Genomic DNA, 22,537 nt, shown 5'->3' with positions numbered 1-22,537 from the left:
TGACCTGGTGAGTATCTCATTACAGACAACTGCTCGTTCCCGTCAGTCAGGTCTGACACCACTTCTTTGGTTTGCAGATCCAGTACAACCCATCTGTATAGGTAATGTGTTAAAACCACCAGAAAGCCATTAAAACGGGAACATTTCACAAGCTCACCGTAAAACTGAAGCTGTAATTGTTATCGGCTGTGCTGTAAATGAATGTTTTACCTTCCAGTACTCAGTCCAACAGAGACAACAGCTCCGTTTGGGCAGAAATCAGCACACAGACCAGATTCCTAGAGATGAATGAATAATTGCAAATTCATTTTCACATTACAATGCATTAATGTTAATATTGTGTGGGTGTTTACTTTAAATATGTACACGTTTCCCACATAAAAGATTTACATCTTAATAAATCAATAATAACATTGACAAAACGTTTAAAATTGTATATACTCATATGGGTTTGTGTGTTATCAGGAATAGACAAAAAACTGTATTTGAACCACTGTTCAAAAATGTCGTGTCAGTAAGTGCAGGCAAGAACACATTAAATTGATCAAAATTTAAAAATACATTTATAATGTTACAAAATATTCAAAGGGTAACACTTTACTTGAAGGGGTGTGCATAAGACTAACATGAAGGTGCATAAGACTAACAATACGAAGGAAATTTTATGCATGTTTGTGACAACTGTCATTAAGTGTCATTCGATCAGTTATGACATTTTTAATGCAAACATGACATTTTTTGAGATGTCTTTATGACACCTTGACATAAACCAATACATCATAACCTGTCAGTGTGTTTGTCATGACAACTTGACATTACTAAGACAACACAACCTGTCAAAAACATGACATACCAGATTAATGATCAAACTTAAGAAACCACCTAGCTTTATGGGTTAACATTACATTAAACTGTCAGTTGGTTGGTTTTGACATTGGCTGTCATGAGGCCATTATAACTTTTTAATGACAAAATCAATTAGTACCACTGTAGTTGAGGTCACGAAAAATATTCATGACAGTTATAATGCCTCATGGCAGCCAATGTCAAAGCCAACCACATGACAGTTTAACTCAATTTAATGTCAAGTTGTCATGATAAAGACACTGACAGGTTATGATGTTATTGGTTTATGTCAAGGTGTCATAACAAAGACATGTTAAACAATGTCATATTTGCCTTCAAAATGTCATTATTGAGCGAAAGACACTTAATGACAGTTGTCATAATCATGCATAAACCATACTTCATATTCAAGACATATGTCATGTCATGGTTATGAAGGTGTCATGTCAGTCTTATGCACACTTATTTATTTATTTTTTTTTCAAAATAAATTTCACCCTTGGTGAGCATAAGAGACTTCTTTAAAAAAAAATATTACCAACCCCACATTTTTGAACAGTAAAAACATATTAAAATAGAAAACAGTTATTTTAAAATGTAAAAACTTTCTTAAAAGGTCTTAACAACACTTACACTTGTGGTAGTGTAAGCGTTTTGAGATCACATGACCAGCCAAATAATGTTTATCTCAAAAACACCCATGTTATCACCACATACTGTGCATTTCTACTCAGATAACCAATTTTTTTGCATCCATGCCAAATGTTGTTGATGACACCCAAAAAAACACTTAGATGCCATTTACACAACACCAATTAAAACTAATACAAAACCTTTTATTCATTTTGACCGCTCATTTACACAACAAAGACACTTCGAGAGCCTGAAAATGCAAACTTTTGAAAACATTTTTTTTTTTAAAACGATGCATTTATCAGTTATTGTCTCTGTGCAAACTACAGAAACACATATTTGTGAAAACTGTGACGTCATGTGCGATCAGTCTATAGGCACAGAGTGTTTCTTTACAAAGTGACATCGCCAACTACTGGCGTTGCATGAATAATACAGTGTTTTAGGCGTTTTTTCTAATCGTTTTGACAGTGTCGTCTGTCCGCCAAACCTTTGAAAAACACAAAGGATTTAGTACATCGCTGTAATGTAAACGTACCCTTAGTGTGCCTTAAATTACACAGTCCCTCCAGGATTTCACGATTTTTTTTTGTGATTTTTGCGATCAAAATGACTGATTTTGTGGTGGTAATTTCCAAAAATTTGTGAAAAAATTTGCGATTTATATATAACATTTACAATAATAGTATTCAGTCCTTCCAGAAAAACGCAGAGTTTTTTTGTGATTGTTGCGGGCAAAAATTGATGGATTACGCGGTAAACTACTGGCAGCTGTGGTTGCCAGCATCATACCGTAAATTTATGCAATTTTATGCGATGAAATTGCAGGAATTTGCAAAAATTGAGGGAACTTGCAAAAATTGCAGTTTGATGAAAAAGAGAAAAAAAAGTGATTCCCCCAACATCCTGTTCTCACTAGGCTAATGTAAGAGTCATTTCTTATTACTTCCTTTGATAAGCAAGCATACTACATCATAGAAAGTGCTGGGAATATTTAATTTCTCATCTTGTTTTATTTCAGACTGTAACGAGTGTAAATAAGGTGTGGCCCCTTTAAGAGCTGCGCGCTCCTGTTGAACTCTCTGCAGTGTTATATGTGCGCCTCGAACACCCCATGTGTTCGGGTGATTTCTGTTTGATGCTACTTCTTATATCTTATGTTGTTTATTAAGTAACGATGTGACGGTAGAACGTGTGACAGACAGTTATACGAGTTCGATTTGTGAGATCAATTGCCTCCGTGAGTCTGTCTGGCGTCGTGTAATTGCGTCACTTCATAACGTTCCCATGCAATTTATGCGGCGAAAGTGTGGCGTATTTGAAAAAATGCGGCCCCCGCATAAATATGCGGACTTTGGCTGATTTTGCATTGAATTCAGCGATCGCATAATCACGTTTTTCTGGAGGGACTGATTACAGTTCAAATTTTCTGTGACCGTTCTGACCTCTAGTGGTGTGCACCAGTCCAGTTTGTGATCCTCAGCGTTCCACACACACACTTGACGATCATTTCCACAGGTAAGAAAGATGTTCTGGGAGGGGTGTGTGGCCAGACCCCACGTTTCATCCACATGTCCCTGACAATTAAATGAATTGACCTTTTTAAGATTCACCTACGACCACAAGATCAAAACTAGCTAATGAAGTACAAATGCAAAGACCACTAGAGGCAACTGAACGATGTATATTTGCATATGAATCCAATCCATCTACCTGTACAATGGCCACAAACCCATCTGAAAATGTTCCTCTCAGGATTGCGTTTCGTGTCGTGCCAACGAGCAGCTCCTCTCCATCTACATCTGCAATGGTGCGCACTGCACCAAATTTCTCAGGAATCTAGAAGAACAAAGACCATTTTTAAACGACACTGTACTTTCCTATATTCGTATGGCTACAAACACGCAGTTTTAAAGATGTTTCACCTCACACTCTCTTTCAGGCGCAAGGTCTGCGCTCCAGCGGATGATCTTGCGGTCCTTGCCTCCGCCGCTGAGTAAAGCTCCACCCTGCAGGAGGCACATGGTGAAAACGCTGCCTTCGTGAGCACGAGTCTGCTTCATGATTTGCAATGTCTCTACAGGCGGGGAGAGCAGAACAGGTGGATTAGTAAATTTGAAGAGACTGACAGAATCTAGTAGAACAGTTTCAAATGATGAAAGACTGTATTAAAAGGAATAGTTCACTTTAAAAAAAAACAAAAAACTTTTGCTGATAATTTACTCACCCCACGTCATCCAAGATGTCCACGTCTTTCTTTCTACAGTCGAAAATAAATTAAGGTTTTTGATGAAAACATTCCAGGATTTTTCTCCATATAATGGACTTCAATGGGAACCAAACAGTTCAAGGTCCAAAAGACAGTTTCAGTGCAAACTACAAACTGTTCAAAGGGCTTTAAACGATTCCAGACGATGAATAAGGGTCTTATCAAGCAAAACGATCGCTCATTTAATAAATAAATAACAAAGTTTAAGTTTTATAAGCTCAAATGGTCGCCTTGCTCTGTTCTGTGACGCATGTTTATGACTCTCCTGTTCGAACTCGTTCATCAAAATGAACTAATCTTTTTTCGAGTTGTTTGGTTCATTCAACAAACGAAAAACAAACGTATTGACTTGGGATAAGATTTGTTCATTTTGATGAACGAGTTCGAACAGGAGAGTCATAAACGTGCATCACAGAACAGAGCAAGGTAACCGTTTGTGCTTATAAAACTTAAACTTTGTTATTTTTTCTTTAAATGAGCGATCGTTTCGCTTGATAAGACCCTTATTCATCGTCTGAAATCGTTTAAAGCCCTTTGAACAGTTTGCACTAAACTGTCTTTTGGACCTTGAACCGTTTGGTTCCCATTGAAGTCCATTATATGGAGAAAAATCCTGGAATGTTTTCATCAAACACCTTAATTTCTTTTCGACTGAAGAAAGAAAGACATGGATATCTTGGATGACATGGGGGTGAGTAAATTATCAGCAAAAGTTTTTTTAAAAGTGAACTACTCCTTTAAAGCCATACTTTAGTTCAAATCTATTGATAGCATATGTGGCATACTGCTGTTTACCATAAAGCATAAATTCTACTTCTGTAAAGTAAAATCTATTGTACACACAGTACTACTCTTGTACCAGGTCTGAGCAACAAAACTAGCCAATCAAAATTAGCCCAAAAATAGCCCAATATGATTTTCTCCATCAGTGGCCGAATTCTTTGCAACTTAAAAGTAGCCAAATTCCAGCGGAATAAATAAAATGAATAGCTTTAAATGCTACAAATGAATTGAATCATCAAAACATAAAACTGAATATGTGAATGATGGATGTTTATGTAAAAATTTGCTAACGATTAAGAAAGTTGCAATGTAAAAGATCATTCTTCATTGTTTGATCATTTCTTCTGTATTGTGAAGAATCATTGTGCACACCCTTTGCTCCTTTTCCTAATGTTTTGATATCAGCCGCTGATTTTCCCCACGTGAGAATGTTCCCCTCGGAGTCTCCCGTCAACACGTCACCCGTAAGGCTGAACACGAAGCACATGATGAACTTGGGCTTTTTGTATTTCTGTTAAACACACAAACAAAATCAAACACCAAACAAAGAGTGAATACATAGCTGAATGCATTATGAAGCAGTTCTCTACTCAATGCTAATCCTAAACTAGATATTACTGTAAAATAGTGGTGATCTCACATGGAAATGCCATAGTACCACCATAGTATTGCGAGTATCTAATTTATAGAATTTCTTCCGCTTTTGGAGCATGGAAAAGCACATGATTGTGAAATTACAGTGGAGGACAGTCAACTTGGTGGCAAAAAATATGGACTCACTCCAAAGATGCCCTGTTTCTTGGTCATTGTGAAACCGCTCATGGTCCAGAAGTAGACGTGGGACTTGCCGCAGGAGATGATGTTGTTGGTGTCTGTAGGGCTGAATTCCACAGCTAAGACTGCCTCATTAGTGCTCTGAAACACACACACACACAGTGAATACATAATTTTCCACAGTATACATGACTGTGCCAGTGGCTTTGTGTTATTACAGGAGAAAAGCTGCAATTCAACTATAAACATCCAATCAATCTTCAGCTCACGTCAGTTTAATGACAGAAAATGACTGTAATTGTCCTGTATTATTAAAAACTGTAAATACCTCTTCAAAGTTCAAAGAAGAATATAAATGTCATTGCTTATGATTTCTAAATTGTTCGCTCTCTTTAATTTTGGACAGCAACCATGTTTTGGGTATTCATCTTGTTTCCAGAATTTCACCAAACATACTTCTGAAATTCTGAACGATATTTAAAGGAGTGGTTCATTTAAAAAAAAACAAAAAACTTTTGCTGATAATTTACTCACCCCCATGTCATCCAAGATGTCCATGTCTTTCTTTCTTCAGTCGAAAAACATTCCAGGATTTTCTCCATATAATGGACTTCAATGGGAACCAAAGGGCTTTAAACAACACCAGACGATAAATAAGGGTCTTATCTAGCGAAACAATCAGTCATTTAAAAAATAAATAAAAAAGGTTAAGTTTTATATGTGATGAGCGTTCGTGACTCTCCTGTTCAAACTCGTTCATCAAAATGAACAGATCTTTTTATGAGTCATGACTCGAAGAGTCCTAGATAAGACCCTTATTCATCGTCTGGTGTCGTTTAAAGCCCTTTGAAGCTGCACTGAAACTCTCATTTGGACCTTGAACCGTTTGGTTCCCAGTGAACTGCATTATATGGAGAAAATCCTGGAATGTTTTCATCAAAAACCTTAATTTCTTTTCAACTGAAGAAAGAAAGACATGGACATCTTGGATGACATGGGGTGAGTAAATAATTTTAAAGTGAACTACTCCTTTAACTAATTGCAAATGACTTTACAAAAATAAACCAACTCATACTGAAGTGAAAATCTAGATTAACTCAGTCAGCAAACAGAACTCCCTTGACAAAACGCCGAGCTATTCCAAGCCCAACTACTTCCTAAATCCATTACTAGCAGCACAGCCCAAAAATAAAACACGAGGAAGAAAAATTACTTCATACAAATGGCCAGTCTTTAAAGCGCAAGCGATCACTCAAACAAATCTACTGTAAAATATTTAGCTGCTCCCATAGCAACCACGCTCAAACTGCTCATGCAGAATTAGGAAGAAATATTCAGCACAAAGGGTCACACAAAGAAAGAAACTATCCACCTTTTTTTTAGCATTAACAGTGTATGTGAATGAAAAAAATATTGTTAGGCTACTAAAAATGAGAATTTAAACTTGATCCATGTAGCTTTATGAAGATATTATAATGGTAGAAACTATTGAGCATTTGTGTGTAAACAAACCTTGACTTCAGCGTGCTTTATATTTTTATTCCAGTCCCACACAGAAAGCATGTGTTCATTGGAATCATCAATCACACAGAGGAATGTACCAGCATCCTATAGCAATAAAAAGAGAAAGGAATATATATGTTTACATATATTTTAATTGTAAATTAATAAACATTGATATATGTGTGTATGATCAATGTTTAATCACTTACAATTAAAATGCTACAATTCGAAAAGACTATCACATGCTAGAAGTCAATATTTCTAGTCTATAAAGGCTTCATAAACCACAACTCTGGATCCTTGATTATGGCATTATTTTACATGTTACATTTTTTGTATATTTTATATATTCTTTGCACATGAGAACAGCCTTCTATTCTCTCTGTTTGCTGTGTTTCAACTGGAAAGAATGCAAAATGGAGGCAATACTCACTGAATTGGAAAATGCTACGGATCCGACACCTCGCTCAAAAGTGCCGAGGCCGATCTGCTGCAGTGTCACTAGCGTGTTGGAGTCCCAAATGTGCACGAAGGGCTGAAAAGGCTGACAAACACACATAAGCGTGGTCATAATTTGTTCATGATTTTGATCAATGTCAACCAACATACTAATCTTATTAATCAGTGGAATGTGATTTATTCACCTTGCCATCTTTGTCTACCCCAGCGGTCTGTCCGGATGCTACACGCACCTTGTCCGGGTGGATGGCAAGACTACAGGTCAAAAAGTATGAGAAGAAGTAAGGACATATTAATCAGAGAAAAAGTGCTCATCTAAATAACTCTCTTAACTCACCATCTGACACAGTCTGTGTGCTTGCGATAATGTCTTTGTGTTTGGTTGCTGATGTGATACAGGACCACCACGCACGCAATAAAATAAACTGCTTCTCCAGACGGCAACAGGTAGAGGTTTGCTCGACAGTCCCGTCCCCTGTAACCATAGCTGGAAATAAAAGGATCAAGGAACATTTGCTAGTAGCCATGTATTATATAAAGGTCTAATATATGAATATGTCTAATTCACTGTGTTTGGTCATGTGAGGTAAAGCAATATATACATATATAGTATGTATGCGTGTATGCAGGGGCTGACATTAAAGGAGTAGTTCACTTTTAAAAAAAAACTTTTGCTGATAATTTACTCACCCCCATGTCATCCAAGATGTCCATGTCTTTCTTTCTTCAGTCAAAAAGAAATTAAGGTTTTTGATGAAAACATTCCAGGATTTTCTCCATATAATGCACTTCAATGGGAACCAAACGGTTCAAGGTCCAAATGAGAGTTTCAGTGCAGCTTCAAAGGGCTTTATACGACACCAGACGATGATGAATAAGGGTCTTATCCAAGACTCTTCGAGTCATGACTCGAAAAAAGATTTGTTCATTTTGATGAACGAGTTTAAACAGGAGAGTCAAGAACGCTCATCACAGAACAGAGCAAGGCGAGCATTTGTACTTATAAAACGTAAACTTTTTTATTTATTTTTTAAATGACCGATCGTTTCGCTAGATAAGACCCTTATTCATTGTCTGGTGTTGTATAAAGCCCTTTGAAGCTGCACTGAAACTCTCATTTGGACCTTGAACCGTTTGGTTCCCATTGAAGTCCATTATATGGAGAAAAATCCTGGAATGTTTTCATCAAAAACCTTAATTTCTTTTCGACTGAAGAAAGAAAGACATGGACATCTTGGATGACATGGGGGCAAGTAAATTATCAGCAAAAGTTTTTTTTAAAAGTGAACTACTCCTTTAACTTTGCTCACCAGCCATTTCCAAAGTCACTTTTGACATTGATACCATGGGGGAAACTACTGTATGTAGATTAGGCTAATATAATTAGGCTGTTTAAGCCCTGACGCACGGATCCATTATACAGTTACACATGCTTTTTTTTCCTCAACCATGTACGTTCACTTAAAACATAACTGTGTTTACGTGAATACTTAAAAAGGCCAGCATTTTGATATTATTTGACTTTTTAAGCAGCAAAAACTAACTTAATTTAGTACTGTGAGGCAGCTTTATGTGCGCGCATTTTGGGTGTGAGCACAAAATCTGTGGAAATTAGTAAAATTATGCGCAATACGTGCAATGCCACGCAGAAACTCAAGCCCTGTAACACCATCGATATTAATCCAGAGCAAATGAAACGATTGAGAGAGGAGAGGTGGGTTTGTAATATGTCAACTTGCTGTCAGAGTTAGAGAGATGAGAGAGTGTGAGAAAGCGCAGCTGGTATTGTGTATCTATTCTGCGGAAAATGAGAAATGGAAGCGTTTCAGATATTTCAATATCGATTTGCATCAAAAATCTATATTTACACTGCACTTTGTTTATTATTTAAAATGCCTTTTTTAAAGACTACAATTGAAAAAATGTATGTAAATCCAACCGGCAAAAGTGGCTAATAGGAGTGACTGTATTACACCGTGTCCTAACTACACGCGACACGATAAAATTACAGCGACAGCAATTGTGTCTGTCCACACTAGACACGACGCGACTGTGAGACGCCACACGTCAATCAAAAATCACAGCCACTTAGAACAGCTTGAAAGTGCACTGCTGGCCCGCACTCGCATTGGAAATGGGTAAGTTCATAATCAAATCAAGAAATAACATTATTAAAAATCAAAACATTAACAAAATATACTCATTGACTAATTTTGTTATGAAGTACAGTTGTATGTTTGCATAGAATTAATTTTGAACGCTATATTATATGCTTTTAAAATCTGAGGTAAATTATCCGTTATCACTTGTGGCACAGTGACCTATTTTTACCTAAAATGAAATAATGTGTACTCATAACCAGTGTAATTTCTACGTCGCAGAAATAGGAACCGTTTAGAAACTTTGCGTGTCGCCGTCGCGTCTGGTTAAGACAAAAACTCTGATTAACATGGAAAAGATACCTTTTATCGCATGTTGTGGCGTTGCGTCGCGTTTAGTTAGGACACGGTGTTACACGCCACTGCTTACATATTTTAAGCAATTAATTTATATGTAAGTAAATACATTTTTATTTAAATTTATTTTCAAACGTAATACATTAACCCTTGTGCATCCTTGTGGACATTTTTGTCCTTTTCAGTTTTTTTTTTTTTTTTATCACTTTGCCTGTGTTAAAGCTAACTGCAAAAAACTTGGCACAGGTGTGTATTTTTATTGGAATTTTACTATTTCAGCGTCATTTTCTTAAAAAAATATTTTTTGCATTAGGTACAAAAAAATACTCCCTCTCAGCCCCTTTTGGACAAAAATGTCCCCATTGAAACCCATTAAAACTGCCATTTTTAATTCCCGGTTCAGTTAACTATAAAATTATGCAATCTTTGTTAAGAGGCTTTCATTCTGATGGCAAGGCTTCAAAATTTTATTTTTTACTATTTTTTATCAGATGGTGTCATTTTTTTTAAGTTTGGCCTATAAAACAAATATCGCTTTTTTCCTGTTTTCTGGTTCGGCATACTATAGAGCCAACTGGATAAATTATGCAACGATATTTGTGTGGGTGTGTTGGTATGGATGTCAGAGTGTGGTTAGTATGTGTGTTATAAAAAAATATGTGTGTGTGTGCGCATGTGTGTGTTTGTCAGACTGAGAGAGAAAAACTGCAAATTCAAATCCAATCACTGTGAGCTCCAGTGGGGTTTTGCTGGGACCCAATGGGGAAAATATGTTACTACGCCCAAACAAACTGTTACCGAAAGCTCATTTTTTGAGATATCATCCTCAAATTTGGAACACAACCTATTTAGATTTATGGCTTTGATTTTATTGTAGTTTTGAGTTCAACCTGATTTAAAAAATATATATTTCATATAAAATATTATTTTATAAATAATTTTCATAAACTTATACCTATATAACTTTTTTTTGGATTTACTTATTATTATTTTTTCACTTCAGCAATAATCTGCAAAGGGTCTTCTTTAAAATGATACCAAACTTAAGTCTGTGCTCCAAAGCGTCACATTTTTATGACAGTTTTTTGACATGGACATTTTTGTCCTCTTTTTACCTATGTGTAACTTTTTTTAATTGATGCACAAGGGTTAATAAAAATATAAATGGTAAAAAACAAGAACAAAAAAGTTGTTTTAGGATACACCCAGTCGAGATCCAGTTTCTGCGAGGGAAGATCAATTTTCAGCTCCTCGTAGTTCAGAATGTCTGAAGGAATGTACATGGTGATTGGTCGTCCACGGATAAACATCTTGATAGACTGATCTGTAAGCAAAATGAATCTGACTTGAGACACAAGAACGCACAACGTGAAAATGTAAAAAAGTGACGCCAATATTTTTAGCCAACAATTAGTAAGATTTCAGTCCATGATATAAACCTACTCTGAGTTCCCCTCCTGGACCCCTGAGAACCTGTTAAAAGATAAAACACAAACAAACATTATCTCTGCGTCTGCAAAACACATTAGGAATTCCTGCAGCCCAACTGCACTCCAACTAGCTCTACAGGGATACTCCAATGAGAACACCTCTCTGACTCATCGCCGTCATTGTCTGGACCTGGATTTGGACTGGATCGACAGGGAAAGGGCTTTTTAAAAGCAGTGAGGCGAGCAAGTCAATCTGCGTGTCTACTCCGATGGAATGAAAATAAAAGCAACAGCCAGAAACCGATAAGCAAAGTTTGCATCAAAACATCACAAACCACTGAAGATCTTTTATACTAGGGTGACCAACTGTCCTGTTTTCATATAACAATATAGCAATGTTCTATCCATACAGAGGAGGCATAACCTACTTTAAATGTATTGAAATCAATAAGGTATCTTTGAGTAAACTTCGAGACGAGTATCATTTGAGTTGGCCCATGTGTTTGCTGGGCCGAGTGTCCAGGTTTTTGGTAATCAAAATATGGTCACCCTATTTTATACGGTATAATATGGGTTGTTTTGACACAAGAGAATATCTCGTGTTCCTCGGATATACGGCTCATGCAGGACCGCTATGTCAATGTTATCAGAAAGATGTCGCCGAAACAACATTCAACAACTGTGTCAGTTTCATCCCAGAGGGAAAAAACAACAACAAATGTTTGATGTTGTCACGGTGTTTCAAATAAGCATCTACTTTTCCCATTCAGTAAAGTGTGCAGGTGAATAAATTATTAAAACGCCACACGCACACAAAACGAGAAGGCCCCAAAGGCGGTGCTGTGTAAATGCGGTGTGAATTTCTGGCACGCAGGGAAAAGGAAACAAACATCCATCATCCTGGTCAGAAAAGTCGAGTGGTGCGGTTGTATAACCGGCGAGAGTAACTTTCCAGTGCGAGTTTCACAAGCACTCCTGTGTCTCACGGCTGAAGGAAACATGCATAATGAATAAACAAACAAATAAATAAAGACTAGACATGAGACCACTTTTGGCTTATTATGCTAATTAACATTCACCTGCGCTCAGTGACACTCACTCATAAATGTCTATATGCACAGTGACCTCACTCTGCATCACATTACATTTTGAACAAAATCTGTTCTCTAATCTAGATCTAGAGTAGGGCTGGGTATTGAGACAAATTTCACAATTCGATTCGATTTCGATTCACAAGCTTTCAATTCGATTCGATTTCGATTCGATTCAATATCGATTATTTTGGATATCAGTTACAATAAATGCCAATTTTTCTTATCGTTTAAATTACACTTATTTTTATAATAATGAAATATAAACATTTAAATGGTGGCTGTCATAAAAATTTGCCAGATTTATTCAAATATGAAGGTAATAATGAATGAATCACTTAAATTACACTTTTATTTATTTTTATAATAAGAAGATAAACATTTAAATGTCATAAAGCCAGATTTATTAAATATTGAAGAACTTTAAGATTCTAATGCATATGTAATATAGTGTATATATTTAGCAAAATGCTCCTCTCTGGAGTTATTTTTTTCTATCTGACTAACGAGTTGATGTGGGTCTTCTGAGGCAAATATGACGATACATGACAAGACATTGATTACAAGCTGTTTAACTGACGTCTTTCCACGGTTGAAACGCTGATTGAGCGAATGAATGTGACATGATACGGATTTCGATAAGTTGTACTCTATCTTTTAACACACTTTCAGACGCTCATTCATGTTTATTTCGCGCTGTGACTGCTATTATTAACCCGGAAGAGAGATCAGCGCTGCTGCTAGAGCTGCGCCAGAGCGATCTCACGCCACAGCGCCAAAACTCTATTTATGTTTTTGAATTTCGAAAGGAAATGGACGTAATTTGGAAATTGAGACTTTGTTTCATATCAATAGTAACAAAGGACAAAGATTATTGCGATTTTTTGAATGCGCGCAGCCGCGATAGAATGTCCCATTCATTCAAATGAAACAGGATGACTAATCGATTCTTGAGACTTAAGAATCGATATCGGTTCGTAAAAATGAGAAGCGATTATTATCGAGAAATCGATATTTATTACCCAGCCCTAATCTAGAGTATGTATTCTGGGGTCCATGAAGCTACTGCAAGGGGTCTGTGGATGGACACATTGTTTTTTTTAAAGAAATTAATACTTTTATTCAGCACGGATGCATTCAATTCACCATAAGTGACAGTATTTATGCTGATACAGAAGATTTCTAATTTCAAATAAGTGCTGTCCTTTGTTAATAAATCAAAGAGTCCTGTAAAAAGTTGAGAATTTAACTTGGAATATCTCACTAAACATTTGTAAATAAAGCACAGTTTCCGTTTGAGAACAAAATCGCCACTTCCTGGGGAATTTCCCACAAAATATCAGTCATTAAAATAAAAAGAGAAGAAACTGTGGATCGGTTTTTCCCACATCATAAGTGACTTGTGTCTCAGAGTGCTGTCGTTCGGATGCTGGTGTTTGGAAACATGATAATTTTTTATTTATTTAAACAGGAAAAGATTAAGAACAATCAGGCCTGAGTCAGTATAAAACCATTGGTGGAATGTAACCAATACAAATACTTTGTTACTTTACTTAAGTAAATTTTTCACATATCTTTACTTTACTTAAGTAGAATAAATAGTGAATACTTTTTACTTTTACTTTGTTACATTTTGCAGCTATTTTTATACTTTAACTCCACTACATTTCTACAACTTCTGTTACATTATTTCATTACATTTTCTGATCAGTTTTTCCCCTGCCAAAACGTAATCTGACCGTCCGTTCGTTGCACGTTTGTCTCACCAGTGACGTTTGGGTGGCATAGATATATCAAACCCGGTCACACTAAATGCGTCTCGCACGCAGTGTGTTTACCGTGCAATTTATACGTGAAAATTAGTTTTTACGTGCATAGGAAACGCACCGTGTGTAATATACATTTGTTTAGGATTATGGCAAACCAAGAGGTTCAGAATTACACCATAAATTAATCGCGTTTAACATATAGTAAGAATAAGCATGATGTGTATATTGCCTAATTGCAAGCTTGTTTCAGAAATGGTGACAACTATTTTTTTCCATCATTATTGAACATCATTAGGTTGACTGAGTTAGAATTAAATGTTTTATTAATCATTAGAAAATAGACATTATTATGCAAGTACTTTTACTTTTAATACTTAAAGTACATTTAAAATCAGGTACTTTTTACTTAAGTATGGTTGCCATTGTGTTACTTCTACTTTTAATAAAGTAAATATTTATCTGGTTACTTGTACTTTTACTTAAGTACTGAGATTCAGTACTTCCTCCACCAGTGTATAAAACTGATTTTGAGTTGGTTCCTGTTCTGCAGAACATAAATACCACAACAGAACTCCAAGACCATACAATAACAAACACACAACAAGCACACAAACCACGATAATAAACAGGGGAGCCCCTCCACTTTAATGCATCAGTGTCAATGTAGACACAGGTCTAACTGAAATAAAATCACCATAAATCATCATGAATGCGATTTTTCTCGTTTTTGGGTTTGTTCCAACGGTCAGACATGTATTTATCATTGATTGACATTCATAAACGTTAAAAAAGATCTTGCTTTTACAGATATCAAACTCAACAGAAGGCATGAGAATCGAAAGGAGCATTGCAAACTGCATAAAAATTGTGATAATAAGTAACTGACAATTTCTGTGAACACAGTTCAGAAAGTACTTTACACCCGGGGAATTTAGGTAAAAAATGGGAAAACATCGACCTAATCTGAGTTATGAGACAGCTAGGCTGCTGAGGTAAGAATAATGAAGAAAAAGAAGGAGAGATAAAGTGAGAGATGCCTTACCTGTGCTAGAGATAAGGTCTTTTGCCCGGCTATGGAGACAAACACATCATTGAATGAATCATTTAACATACTGAAAACAGAGAAACATGGAAATCACTTCAGTAGAACAATAAATGGAATTGTTTTTAAAGGGATGCCAGATTCTTTAGCTATTTGCATCACAAAAAAACATACTTCATTTATTAAACTAAATTATTATTATTATTATAGAAACTATTTAAGATATTTAATACCCATTATATAAGAAATTTGATGATAACACAATTCTCAGGAAATGCATTCAAGTGGCGTTCTGTCAATCGGTACTAAATCAATTTCACTCATCCTGCTTAAAGTGCCCCTTTTATGCTTTTTCGAATATTACCTTTTATGTAGCATGTAACACAGCTGTTTGTGAATGTAAAAGGTATGCAAAGTTTTAAAGATCAAAGTGCTGACACTGAAAGAATCGATACTGAACTGCCTAAAATTAGATAAAGAATCGATACTGAACTGCCTAAAATGAGTTATTAGCAATTTCAGTCTCACTTCCACATTTGCACAATTCCAGTCTATTTTCATTGGCTGACTGTGTCCTCCTACCACATCTACTCTGACCCTCAAACACAGTAGTTGTAGTAGATGAGGCTTAGAAGGGTTTTTGTTAACATGTTGAGATGACAGTTTTCTAGCTGCAAAAGCCAATCCACTTTGCATGCTCGCGCTTGAGCAGAGTAGGCTCATGCAAATGAGGAGTTGTTTGAACCGTTTTAGACACTGCGAGAATGAGAAAATGTAAGTGTTTTTTGTCTTTGAATGCATGTAAACCTATTGTAAGAAACCGTATGAACATTTAAAATAGCATAATAGGGGAACTTTAAGTCAAAAATGAAGCACAATGGAGACTAGGTACCTTACATATTGCCTAAGGCCAGAGACACACTGGCGTTTCTGTTGCGTGTCAGCTGCGTCACGTTTTCTATGTCTTTTCGCACCAGAAACGTGTCTGACGCGGCGCTGCTGCTGCTAGGTGACATAGAGGGACAGTCTACATTTGGATAAGCGGTGTGTTGCTTTTGCCTTTATGACAACAATTTCAACTGTTATCACACATCTTTCAAAATCCAAAAAATATGGAAGTGGGCTGTCTGTTTATTTCAATAACATTTACAAATTTTGTGTAGCTTCAACGAGCCTATATTTAGCCTGATGGTGGACCGTCACTCAGAAGACACACTATGTTGTTATTGTAGCCTATCCTATCTTTATATCCTTCTGAGGCCCAGAATGATCACATTGTTAAGAGCATTAGAAACAAATGGAAAAAAAAAGAGATATTTTATTAATATGTTATGCTATGACCTAGGGCTGTCAAACGATTAATCGCATCCAAAATAAAAGTTTGTGTTTACATAATATATGGATAATATATGTGGGTGAACTGTGTATAATTATTTTGTGTGTATATATATATATATATATATATATATATATATATATATAAAAATACACACACATGCTTGTATATTTAAGAAAAAAAATATTTATACATACAATATTTATATATAATATAAATGATATATAAATCTATACAGAGTATATACATGAAAATATTTCTTAAATATATACAAGCATGTGTGTGTACTTATATATAAAATAATTATACACAGTGCACCCACATATATTATGTAAACACAAACTTTTATTTTGGATGCGATTAATCGCGATTAATCATTTGACAGCCCTACTATGACCTCTGTAGTAGACACCAGGACTTGATTGTTTAAAAAAAATAAAAATGACATTACATTTACATTTAGTCATTTAGCAGACGTTTTTATCCAAAGTGACTTATATCTGAGGACAAAATCAAACAAGTCATCGTGAAGAGGATTTAAAAAAAAATTTGTATTAAGTGCTCATGGAAGAGATGAAATTCTACATAGGCAAAAATATTGCCAATATTTAAAAATCGATTATTAATATTATTATTGTTTAAATTATATTGATATCTGAATTTGTCAAAACCTAGACTTTCCAACATCAGAATGTAATTTATTAATATGTATTCGTGTACAAAATTACAAATAAACATCGTTTCCAATTGTTTTTTGCCTGCAAATGCTTCCAACACGCTTGCGTGTCGCGTGAAAAATAGGCGTCGGTTCCATTTCAAGCATGCACGCGTTTTCCGCAAGGCACATGCCACGCCTGAGACGCGCGCCACGCAGGCAGTGTGCAAGCTCTAACCTGTTAACATGGGAGCCGAAATAAAAACGAACACGCCACGCTGCTGAGACGCTAACGCCACGCAGCCAGTGTGTCTCCGGCCTAAGGGGCTGCACACATTTCTCCAATTGGCCAACTGATAAAACTTGAAAAACCTGGTAAACCCAGTAACGTTTGACATGATATCCAAGCAACGATGGATATGACACAACCAGTCCTACATGGAGCACACTTCACCGACTGTAAAGGATGATTTAGACAAATTTAAAACTTAAAGGGTTAGTTCACCCAAAAATGAAAATCTGTCAGTATTTACTCACCCTCATGTTGTTCCAAACCTCTATGTGTTTATTTGTTCTGCTGAACACAAAGGAAGATATTTGGAAGAATGTTTTAATCAAACAGATCTCATTCCCCATTGACTACCATGGTATGTATTTTTTCCTACTATGGTAGTCAATGGGGAATGAGATCTGTTTGATTAAAACATTCTTCCAAATATTTTCCTTTGTGTTCAGCAGAACAAATAAACACATAGAGGTTTGGAAAAACATGAGGGCAAGTAAATACTGACAGAATTTTCATTTTTGGGTGAACTAACCCTTTAAGTAACAATCATTGTAAATGCTTGAACAATAAGAGCATCACTGTTATTCTTTTACAAACCTCTGATAGACTTGCTCCAAAATATCTATTGTATTTGCATTACCACAACACTCTTTCTGTTGTTTCTATAAACTGAGGGATGAGTCATAACGATTTTCTGTGGTAATCGACAGCATCATAGATTGTGTTGATAGAGCTCAACTTATTTACTCTGAAATATTCCCTTATGGCGAGAGATAAGTACAGAGCATACTTGAACTTAAAAAAAAAAGCGGTTCTCACCTCTCCAGACTTGGAGACCGTGTGAGTAAGTTTGTCGAAGAGGCCGCTTTCTTAGAAAGCCGCAGTTTGGTCTTGTCTTGGGGGTCCTTACTTCTCTCACTGTTCCTCCTGACCCTGATTTTCAAGAAGACATATTAGTCAGTTACTCCATGAGCCATGAAATCACATTCACAGAGTGCATGCAAAGCATTAATCAATGCAGATACAAGCATGCTAACATGAACATCAGTGTGATTTGAGTTTCCCATCAAGTTTGGACAGCATGCAAATACACCTATTATTAACCCCAAGACCCATAATCACCCAGAATCAAGACAGACACACACACAGACAAGAAAACCATGCAAATAAGTCAGAAATCAGAGTTAATGCCACGTTTGAGTCACAGTGAATGTTTCCCCCATATACTTATTGTGTGAGGGAGTACAAGTATGTGCCCACTGAGGGATTGTTTCCTCTAGCACGCCCTATTTCCTGTTCTTCTGAATACCCTTAGAGGCATCCAATAAAAGCTACATGAAACAGGAAATAACTGTGGTCAAGTGATCAATGATGATACTTGCGGTGACAGACAGAGAAGTGAAACGCAGCTGATAAAGGGGGCTGTCCACTCCTAAAAATAATGCTGAAGCCTTACCCTGACACACTTTTAACACACTGTTTATGGTAGTCATTTAATGTTCATTTATTATCATACACGTTTCATTTTCCACCATATCTCTGATGATATACTCTACCATTCAACAGGTTAGGCTCTTTTTAAAAAAAAAAAGAAATTAATAGGGCTGTCAAACAATTAATCGTGATTAATCGCATCCAAAATAAAAGTTTGTGTTTACATAATATATGTGGGTGCACTGTGTATAATTATTTTGTGTGTATATATATATATATATATATATATATATAAATACACACACATGCATGTATATGCAAGAAAAAAATATTTATATATAAAATATTTATATAAATTATATATAAATCTATATACAGTATATACATGAAAATATTTCTTAAATATATACAAGCATGTGTGTGTATATATATATATATATTTATACAATAATTATATACATTGCACCCAAATATATTATGTAAACATAAACTTTTATTTTGGATGCGATTAATCATGATTAATCGTTTGACAGCCCTACTAAGGATACATTAAATTCAAATAAATAATGTTCTTTTGACTTTCTATTCAAAGAATTGTGATAAAAAGTATCAGTTTCAACAGTTTCAAGAAATGTTTTAAATCAGCTTATTAGAATGATTTATATATGATAAATATATTTGACAATATTACTGTTTTTAGTTTATTTTTGATCCAAAAAATACAGCCCTGGTGAGCATAAGTGAATTTAAAAAAAGTGGATCTATATCTACATGTATATATATATATATATATATATATATATATATATATATATATAAATAATAGTAGGTCTGAATATATATATGAAGAGTTCAGATGCAAAAGCCTCTAAATGCCATTTGAAATTTTCTTCTTTAATTATGATTTTTATCAAACTTGTATATTTAAGTTCAGTGAAATTACTGAACTTAAATATACAAGTTTGATAATAATCATCATTAAAGAAGAAAATTTCAAATGGCATTTAGAGGCTTTTGCATCTGAACTCTTCATATATATATATGTATATATACATATATACATATATACACATATACACACACATATACATATATATATATATATATATATATATACATACACACACACATTTAAATAAAATGTGTATGTGCATGTTGTATATTTTTTGAACAAAAATAATATACAGACTTTAAACAAGGTAGATTGAGTTTCCTAACTTAATTTTAATTGTAACATATGGTCAGTGTCTATTTAAATCACTGCATGGAACTTGTCATGCATTGAACTTTTAAACAGTGCCAGTGTGGTCCATGCTACAGCATTAGTTTCAGGGTTTGTCCGCACGAAATGTTTTTAAAAACACACAATTGTTTTCATTCAGTGCTAATCCAGCAGAAGACAGACAAGTCACAGACCACCATCTGAAACGCTCTTCAAGAATCTTAGGAGTCACAGTAGGTCGTTTTCAACATAATCTTGCATTATCTCGTTCACTGTTCAGTTCATAACGTAGTATTTAATTCAGAATACCCATGCTGTGCATTCGTAAACCAATTTTAACATTCTTACAGCGTATTTACACACACTGATTGGTCACGTTTAGACATTTTTAACTGTTCCCTCATGCTGAAACTAAACAAAGTGTGAATCTTTAACGAAGCATGCATTGTTTATTGCTTTTGTCTGGAGCTCTGTTGCGAAACAATCTGCCGTAACACTCTAGCACACCGTAGCATGTACTCGATAACCCTTTTGCTTGATATCCATGCAAGGATACCCAGAAGGGACGGCACATAACTATCAGTAAAGCGCTGTTTACAAGGAACGAAATCCACCCACAAGAATTATAACATTCCATTTGCGGGAACCAAGAAATACAGAAGTTACACAGACATTTACACACACCGAAAGACCACCCAAAGCATGCATGCAGATAAATCAGTCAATGAATCAAGAGATTTGCTTCATTTATAAGATTAAGTGGGATTATTTGATGGGTTAGTGTGATTTTAATGCCTCAATGCAAAACCGTGTTACAGCCAAGATTCCCAGGAGCTGTTCTGACACTCAGACATTTCGACATTCCTGTCACACTGACAGCTTGACAGTTTTATCTCATATGTTCCGCATTCACCTAAAGGGGAGTCAACGGGTCTCGATTACACAATATCACAGCTGCATTTATTGAGGAATGATGCACTATTCTCGCAACCATATTAACGGACAAGCATGCCTTACCTAGCTAAATCAACACTGCAACTGAACAAACACTTTCTGGAAACGGTCCACCCCTTTCCTATTAAAAACTCAAAGCTAAACTTATTAGAACTCTGACATTTGCCCCAACAAATCACAATGCATTTCCAAAGAAGTCAAAGCATGAACTAAATCCAAAAACAAATGTAAAACTTTGTTGGCATAGAGCTGTGTTCTTTAAAAGAGATGAATGAATGCCAGAAGTACAATAATGCAGTCAAATTCGTCATCCTGAAGTGCCCTCTGGGATACAAACTCTGCATGTGTCTCTAACCTTTAGTTAGTGTATTGTTACAGTGTACATATATAATTTAATCATTTTCAGTTTTATTATTTTAATTCCTTTCTACACTGTACACATTTTATTTTTTATATGTGGAGCATGTCTAAGACTGTATGGTCTACTCTCACACATGCTTTTATAGATGAATGTTTTACTGTCTTGAGTTAACTGTGAAGCACTTTGGGCAATGAACGTTGCTATTAAATGTGCTATATAAATAAATAAAAGTTGAAGTTGAAGTCTGGTACCCATACATTACTGTAGATTAAATCCATAAACATAAATAAAAAAAGTTATGCTTTTTAAAAATATCTTTTGCAAAGTTATCTCAGTTTAAATAAACAGGAACCATGTTTCTAAATGAAGAGTTCAGATGCAAAAGCCTCTAAATGCCATTTGAAATTTTCTTCTTTAATGATGATTTTTATCAAACTTGTATATTTAAGTTCAGTAATTTCACTTGAATGGCAATGATAATTACCTATTAATTGTTATTTAAGTGAAATTACTGAACTTAAATATACAAGTTTGATAAAAATCATCATTAAAGAAGGAAATTTCAAATGGCATTTAGAGGCTTTTGCATCTGAACTCTTCAAATGTTCTTTAATACATATAATATAATATAATAGTATAATAGTTTTTATAATAGTTCTCCTGAATATATATCATATTTACTATTTTGAGTAAATTCATATATTTTTTACAACTTATTTTTTCATTTGAAAAAAAAAAAATGAGATTCCGCCACTGAATAAAAACAAAAAAATATATTTAAATAACTTTTTATCTTACAACTGCGAGATATTAAGTCAGAATTTAGAGAAAGTCGCAATTGCGAGAAATAAAGTCAGAATTATGAGAAATAAAGTCGCAATTGCAAAAATATAAAGTCGCAATTCTGAGAAATAAAGTCGCATTTGTGAGAAAAAGAGAGAATTGTGACTTTTTATCTCACAATTCTGACTTTTTCCTCACAATTGCGAGTTTACATCTTGCAAATCTGACTTTATAACAATTGTTTATATGTCGAAATTCTGGCATCTTTTCTCAGAACTGTGAGATAAACTTGCAATTGTGAGTTATCAGATCAATTCTAAGGGGAAAAAAAGACTAACTTAGTTTATATCTCGCAATTGCGACTTTATATCACGCAATTGCGACTTTATAACACGCAATTGCGACTTTTTATCTCGCAATTGCGACTTTTTATCTCACAATTCTGACTTTA

General features: G+C 35.1%; 1 protein-coding gene across 2 annotated transcripts in view; it reads right to left on the bottom strand.

Moving 5' to 3' along the window:
- Nucleotides 1–22,537, bottom strand: part of eml3 (EMAP like 3) — a 52,408-nt gene that overhangs the window by 5,290 nt on the left and 24,581 nt on the right. For both annotated transcript variants that reach the window (XM_039659451.2, XM_039659450.2), the window contains 15 exons: nucleotides 18,152–18,265; nucleotides 15,056–15,084; nucleotides 11,167–11,196; nucleotides 10,927–11,047; nucleotides 7,605–7,754; nucleotides 7,453–7,522; nucleotides 7,242–7,352; nucleotides 6,818–6,913; nucleotides 5,312–5,446; nucleotides 4,904–5,042; nucleotides 3,405–3,556; nucleotides 3,193–3,318; nucleotides 2,925–3,056; nucleotides 211–278; nucleotides 5–93 (listed from right to left, as the gene is read on the bottom strand). In XM_039659451.2, the coding sequence (XP_039515385.2) occupies nucleotides 5–93; nucleotides 211–278; nucleotides 2,925–3,056; nucleotides 3,193–3,318; nucleotides 3,405–3,556; nucleotides 4,904–5,042; nucleotides 5,312–5,446; nucleotides 6,818–6,913; nucleotides 7,242–7,352; nucleotides 7,453–7,522; nucleotides 7,605–7,754; nucleotides 10,927–11,047; nucleotides 11,167–11,196; nucleotides 15,056–15,084; nucleotides 18,152–18,265 (1,562 nt within the window). The remainder of the gene's footprint in view (nucleotides 1–4; nucleotides 94–210; nucleotides 279–2,924; nucleotides 3,057–3,192; nucleotides 3,319–3,404; nucleotides 3,557–4,903; nucleotides 5,043–5,311; nucleotides 5,447–6,817; nucleotides 6,914–7,241; nucleotides 7,353–7,452; nucleotides 7,523–7,604; nucleotides 7,755–10,926; nucleotides 11,048–11,166; nucleotides 11,197–15,055; nucleotides 15,085–18,151; nucleotides 18,266–22,537) is intronic.

The sequence above is a fragment of the Pimephales promelas genome, chromosome 1 (genome assembly GCF_988280905.1).
Source record: "Pimephales promelas chromosome 1, fPimPro1.hap1.1, whole genome shotgun sequence".
In the NCBI taxonomy this organism is placed as follows: domain Eukaryota; kingdom Metazoa; phylum Chordata; class Actinopteri; order Cypriniformes; family Leuciscidae; genus Pimephales; species Pimephales promelas.
Note: the sequence above shows the minus strand (reverse complement) of the source record. Positions and strands in the feature narration are given on the sequence as shown.